At 33.5% G+C, this 7,500-nt stretch overlaps 1 protein-coding gene across 2 annotated transcripts in view; it reads right to left on the reverse strand.

Annotated features, from left to right (window-relative positions):
* Positions 1–5,117: 5,117 nt before the first annotated feature.
* Positions 5,118–7,500, reverse strand: part of IleRS-m (Isoleucyl-tRNA synthetase, mitochondrial) — a 10,683-nt gene continuing 8,300 nt past the window's right edge. Inside the window, exons 11-12 of one of the 2 annotated variants that reach the window (XM_013310053.1) lie at positions 6,741–6,875; positions 5,118–6,195 (exon numbers count right to left, since the gene is read on the reverse strand). In XM_013310053.1, coding sequence (XP_013165507.1) covers positions 5,334–6,195; positions 6,741–6,875 — 997 coding nt within the window. In that variant the 3' untranslated portion in view covers positions 5,118–5,333. Of the gene's footprint in view, positions 6,196–6,736; positions 6,876–7,500 lie in introns of those variants that run through there. The other variant, XM_013310054.1, reaches the window with a different exon arrangement.

Raw genomic sequence — 7,500 nt, forward strand, 5'->3', positions numbered from 1 at the left:
TACCAATATAATTTAAAAACATTTCCAAAAATTTAAGAGAACAGGGTTTCAATTTTCCTTATAAAGCGGCACGAACTTACTGGGCAACCCAATATTTTTCTTCTCCTGTCATAACGCTTAAATATATATAAAAGTTTGTCACGCCGAATATGACAGATACGTAATAACTAATATCAAATTTTGCCTTGTCACAATATATACAAGTTTGGCGAAGTATTCTAGTATGTTTGCCGTAATATGTAAGTTTACCGGTTCGAATCTCAGGCTACTTTTTTTTTTCATTTTATCAATCACGGGGTTATTTTTTCATAACCAGTAAAAATTTGGTAATGTAAAATTTTGCTCGACAATTTTTTTTTTATAATTTTCGCTGTCGGGTAGAAAGAAATTTAAATAACGTTAACAACAATTAGGTCAGACCATCGCGGGTGAAGTGAGTGGGCGGAGCGCGGATTGTCATTGCGGGTTTTATGAATGGTACGCGCGGAAACTATACGTACAAGTGTTATCTACATATGTGCGCCCACGCACACTGGAATGTTTATTGCAATCGACCAAAAATTTGATGTAGTTTGGATATTGACATTCAGTTTTTTTTCTTTCTTTCTTAAATATAATCAGTATCAGTAAAAGGTAGTGTTATTTTTACCGGTACAAGTTTAACAAACATGAGTAATAAACAAATTACATGCCACTAGCATCGCTTTATCTCCTTCATTTTTGTTTGAAATAGAAAAGTACTTTAACGGTCAAACTCATTAGTCCAAACCAATTTCAAAAAGTACCTAATAACTACGGCGATAAAGTTGAATTACATGTGCTTCGATATTAAAATTAAAAAGTTTAAATATAAAAAAAAAATAGTGGCTTGGGATTTGAACCGCCGACCTTACGTACCAACGGCGGCGAACGGTAAGGCCACGAGACCAAACTAGCATATATGATGACAAACTTAAAATTGATGTTGGTTTTATCTACCTAATATCTGTCATCCGCGTCGAACACCTTTAGTAAATTTTGAAAAATGGTTTGATGCAAAGTGTCAAATGAATATAACAGAAGTAGTTTATTCCAAATTGAATCACAAGTATATAGAGATAGAGCTCAATTTTGTCAAATGTACCGATATTTTTGCGCACCTTGACTGCTTCGTTACTTATGACGCTGTGGCTGCTACGATATTTATGAGCATCTTGCATGTACTCATATATTTGACGCTGTGTATGTACCGATGTTTTTGAGCAGGGTGAATGTATCTATTATTTTGAGGACTTTTGTTGTACCGATATAATTGATTACTTTTGATGTACCTATATATTTGCATATCTTGTCTGTGACGATCTATATGACGCTGACTGTACATATATAATTCGGAAAACGAAAAACACTTAGCGGGATTCGAACACTGAACCTGTAGATTACAACTCAAACTCTTAACCCCTGTGCCACGGATGCTAAATAGGTATGGATTAAAAAAATCTGTTTTATGATTACCCTTTTTATAAGACATACTATATAACTTTATACTGTTTAATTTATGATTTCACGAAGTTTGAAATTGATAAATCGCACACGTAGTTTCGTCAATAAACAGTAAATCTCTGGTCTAATCAATATGGCCACATTGTATTAGAGCGTCAAAAATCCATCACAGACCGTACGATTAATGACTTCATTTGACTTAATGTCAAATATTCCTGTAGTGGGCGTCCACAATGCGATGCTAGCCAGCTCTAACTTGGGCTCTGCGCTTGGGCTCGGGGAATGATTAAAGAGGCTCTTCTAAATTCCTTATAACCTTCATAGTACTTTCTTACTAACTTTGCATGTTAAGTGTCGCGGGACCCGAGATTTAGGTCTCAAGGGAAATTAGACCGTGACGTCATCGTTCGATTCTTCGCTGCCGATCGTAAACTGAAAGTGACCGTGAATACTCAAAGTGGCTTATAAAAGATACATACGATTTATTTCTTGTGTTTTATGTTAAAGTGCTATTCCGTGGTTTAAGATACTTTTATTGGCTTGACCTTTATGTATAAAGTAGCTGTCGCCCTTGACTCCGTCCGCGTTAAAAAAAAACTTAGAAGCCTATGTGTTTTTCTATGTTCTACATCAGTCTTTCCCAAAGTGGGCGATGCAGGTCTCAAGGGTAAGAGATCCAGAAAGAAAATGGGGGTGTTGTGTAGAGGCTTGGGCTGTAATTTGTAATTTTATATAGCTAGGAGGCCTCTTAGACAACGACTGCATGAGCTCTCGAATCTCAGCAACAATAATTAATTAATTTAATTTGAAGTTATAGTGGTTTTTAAATATATGAAAATATGGGGGGCGCTAACAAAATATTTATACTCAAAGTGGGCAGTAGACAAAACAAGTTTGGGAACCACTGTTCTACATCTATGCCAAATTTCAGCAAGACTTATGCGGCCGTTCTAGAGATAACTTCTAGCAAACATCCATCTATCTGTAACGACTGCATAGATCTCGTTGAAATTTGGGATAGATGTAGAACACACTCTGGTAGAACACATAGGCTACTAATTTTTTTTTAATACAGCGGAGTCACCGGCGACGACTAGTAAAAGGATAAAAAATTGTTTTACCTATCAAGCCTTCGTATGTATACGAAATACGTGAATGAAATAGGTGAGGCTTACACTTTTGCGTGACGTCAGTTACCCCAATTTATAGGCAGAGCCTTACTTTACTAAATATTCAGCTCGGCTTTCACACGAATGAAGGCATTTCGAGAAAATAACTATAGATACAGGCACGTATCTTCAGATGTTCGGAGATTGCAAGCGGGGTTACATATAAATAAATAATCAGCCACAATTTGGACGAATTTAGGTTCGCCGTAGACACATTTAGACGTTTATACGAAACGCTTTGTGGATTTTGTAAAAATATTTAAGCCAAATTCCCGGTGTGTTTTTTTTTAAAAGATTAATAATTCAATTAATAAACCTTTCTAACAGATTTAAATCACTAGCGCATGTAACAAGACACTGAGTCGCCGGTGACAGCTAGATAATTATATTTACATTAATAAATAACTCTTTTTAACATTACGTCAAATTTAAATGTGAGTTTCTGCTGCCGAAGAATAAAATGTATTCCTGTTATTTTTAAGAAAAAAGGTCAAACAAAACGGTCTGACTCGTGAAGGATTTGAACCTCCGCCCTCCGATGATCAAATCAGAATATATATCGGCGCTCTTACCTACTGAGCTAACGAGTCGATTAGATTTACTGCTCAATATTGTCATCGGTTATAGCATATAACCTTAAATTATATTTAGAAAATTTGTAGAAATGAAACGCAATTACGATAAAGATATCTCGTACAAAAATATAAAAGGTCATCTCAATGTCTTTGAAAAACAACAGACAAGAATAATAAATTACAATAACAAGTACAAAAGAAAAAGAAATTGAAAAAAAAAATTGAACATGAAACACGTCGATCTGTGGTGACTTAAATCGTCAGCTGGTGAATTTGAATCTTCGTCTGCCAAAGATGAATCGTTAAGCTATCGAGCCTAGCTATTATAATGATGACATATTACGTCATTATGAATCAAGATGACGTCATCGCTATCAAACTGGCATTATGAGGGCAGCTAAAATGCGTTTATGTTTTTAACAAAATCGTTTACCTTTCGACTTCGCGCGCTATTCGTCTTTTTTTACCTATATTAAAAGGCAAAGGTTTTAGTGGCCAGTATGCCACTTCTTTGGCAAAATGCAAACTATATCCACCAAAGAGTTCGTATACGTATTTTTGCACTCAGTTAATTTAAATTGACTAAATCAAAACAAAAACATTAATCAAATCATTTCAGTACAATGGAATAACAGATAACATAGGAGCCAGTTCGTATCGTGTTTAACCTCAAAACTAAGAACAAAGAGAGACAGCGCTATCAACTCTACGCTAAACTTATTTATGACTTACGATTGTTTGTACTCACTGCATGAATTAAAACTTAAAGAGCATTTCCACTGTATATATTTTAAAATATACATTTAAATCCCTACTCTTTCTTTCATAACTTTCTTAATTCTATTCAGAAGCTTAGATAAATCGTGTTTTAAATGCCAATTTACTATTAGTGGTATCACCTTCAAAGGTTTTAAAATAATGAAATGCTTTAACAAAGTATAAAATACGTTTGCTATGCTATGTTTGTAACGAACGTTCTCGAAAACTACTGAACCGATTTTAAAAATTTTTTCATCGTTGGAATGCTACATTATTTCTGAGTAATATAGACTATATTTATTAAATATAGCGGCCGCCTGCGACTCCGTTCGTTAAAAAAACATAATTAGTAGCCTATGTGTTCTACCAGACTACAGAGATCCGTTCAGTCGTTCTGGAGATAGCTTCAAACAAACCATCAATCCATCCTTTTAAACATTCACATTTATTAGTAATATTTCGCTATAATGATACTGGCGAGATGTAAAGAATTATAAAGTAACAGTGAAAACGTACTTTAAACATTTACTTGGCAAACGATTTGACAAGGATTTGCTGATCCGGTGTTGCTTCAGTTTGTGACGTCTCTGCACTCCGTTTAATTTTCTGTTTATTATTGTGGATTCTGACTGCATTCATATTTATATATTTGTATAGTTGTCTTTGTTTTGTCAAAGAGAATACAAGAGACGGCAATATGTTTTATTAACAAGTGACAGTAAAATTCTGGGGTTATTACTAATAATGAATGTATAAGTTGGCACACACAGTAAAAGTGTACCCTTATTCACGACGTGCCAACTCAAAACACATGCGTTAAAAAGTGGTCACTTACCATAAATTAACGGTTCTAAAGAGTTTTAAAGGTAAAAGAAACTCGGTATTAATAAATATATTACTTTATTCAGATAACTTAACATTTTTATACTTATAATATATATATTATGTATAGTTGCTATTTGATACTAAAATGCAATCATCAGCTCACCATATGTCACCAGTGCGGAACTCGTAGCATAAGCCTAAGTTAGGTGTGACTAGGCCATAGTCAATGCTGACCCAATGCAAGTTGATTTCACACATATCTTTGAATTTCTTCACAGATATGTGCAAAACATCAAGATATTTTCCTTCACCGGAACGTCGGATAAATGTACATACGTAAATCGGAATCGAGAAACACATTAAACGAGAATTCGAAACTAGGACCTACAGTTACAAGTTAAGTGCTTAACTCTTGAGCCACCGACGCTCTCGTGCTAAGCAAAATATTCTGACTAGGATTGTGAAGCTAATTTTTAAATGTCAAAATATAGTTATGCTTTGACATTTAATTTTTTTTTTAATTTTATAACGCAGATAAGACATTTTCACATCTTAAACATTTATCGCTGTTATCCACAACATTGTACTTTCTACATCTTAAGCATTGATTTTTCTTACTCTTTGACAATTCAATATGCCAAGGTTTCCCGCCATTTCTAACCTCTTCTAAACTGACAGATGATACTTCGAGAATTTCAGTCAAAACACTATCACAAATTTCATCAGAGACATTTAAATTATTCAATTTACAAAACAAATCGGAATTTAATTTCAAATGCAAATCGAACTTTTTTAGATTTTCATTTTTATTTAACACACAAACATCTCTTTTGATTTCCAAAATGGCGACCATTAGAGATGTATCAATATTTTCATTTGGCAACATCGGTATTACTTTGGTAAAATAAAACGGTTTTTCATATAAAGGATGGTGTTGCCATGCCTCTTCTATTAAATGTGGTAAAATAGGTCCTATAGCTTTGCATAGAGCGATTAAAATCGTATGAATTGTCAATTGAGCTGATTGTCTTTGGTCAGAATCTTTTGGGGAACAATATAACCTATCTTTTATACAATGACAATATAAACTCGATACTTTATTACTAATAAAAAATAAAATAGATTGTGCTGCATGATTGTATCTAAAATTGTTATAATTATCAGTTATTTTTTGTAGGAAATTATACGTTTCCATAATAATAAATCGATCGAGATAATTCAAGTTTGGCTGTACGTTAAAATTTCCTTTGTCCATATCACTGACAACTCCTAGAAGATATTTGATTATGGCGCGAATTCTTATAACCTCACTTTGACAATCTTCTAGAAGTTTCTTGCTTATCACGATTTGGGAATGTTGAGTGGAATGGCTAGCCACCCACCACCTGTTTAAAGGGTTAAAATTTTAAAAATTCAAAGATTTTTTTGTTTAAATTTTTGTAGGGATTTCATAATTTGGAAGGAAATCGACGTAAACATCTAACAAGACTTACTGTGAGTTTCCGAAGCAAATCTATGTATAAAACATGTCGTCATCTCAATCTTTTATCTTTGACAACACAGTAATAGCAAGTTAGAGGTAAAAAATAAAGCAAAATTTTCTAAACAAGATTTAAATATACATCGGAATGAACCAATTTATCAGTAAAAAATTGAAAATTATAATTTGTAAACCGACAGACCAACATTTGGTTTCTGAGACTAAATATCGGTTGCAAACATATCGTCATTGTATATAAAACGTTTTATACTTAGATTTTGATCTCAAAAACTCACGATAAGAAAAGTATTATTATTCATTTGTATATTTTATTTCTGTATGTTTCATTTTAACCTTTTGTAGCCTAAACATTTTTTCCCCTCGAGTCATAAGAGTACAAATTTTGAATTTTAAGTTTTTTTTTAATTAAGAAATATTGATAATTCTTACCTCAAGGTATCAATTCCAAAACCTTGTTGTTTTTTATCTCCATAAATAATTGTATACGGATCTATAACATTTCCTATAGATTTGGACATTTTTCGTTTCTTCTCATCAACTACAAAGCCGTGTACGAAAATCGATCTAAAAAAAACAACATAACTTAGAATAACTTAATAAGTAAAGTAAACGTACGAAATACATTTAACAATAATATAAATAGCAATATAATAACACTATCCACATACATACATACACACACACATACATACATACATACATACATACATACATACACACACACATACATACATACATACATACATACATGCATACATGCACACATGCATACATACATGCATACATGCATGCATACATGCATACATGCATGCATAAATGCATACATGCATACATGCATACATGCATACATGCATACATGCATACATGCATACATACATACTTGCATACATGCATACTTGCATACATGCATACTTGCATACATGCATACATGCATACATGCATACATGCATACATACATGCATGCATACATACATGCATACATGCATGCATACGTGCATACGTGCATACGTGCATACGTGCATAGGTGCATAGGTGCATAGGTGCGTAGGTGCGTAGGTGCATACGTGCATACGTGCATACGTGCACACGTGCATACATGCATACATGCACACATGCACACATGCACACATGCACACATGCACACATGCACACATGCATACATGCATACATGCATACATGCATACATACA

This window comes from Papilio xuthus, unplaced genomic scaffold (genome assembly GCF_000836235.2).
Source record: "Papilio xuthus unplaced genomic scaffold, Pxut_1.1 DF827756.1, whole genome shotgun sequence".
Classification (NCBI taxonomy): Eukaryota; Metazoa; Arthropoda; class Insecta; order Lepidoptera; family Papilionidae; genus Papilio; species Papilio xuthus.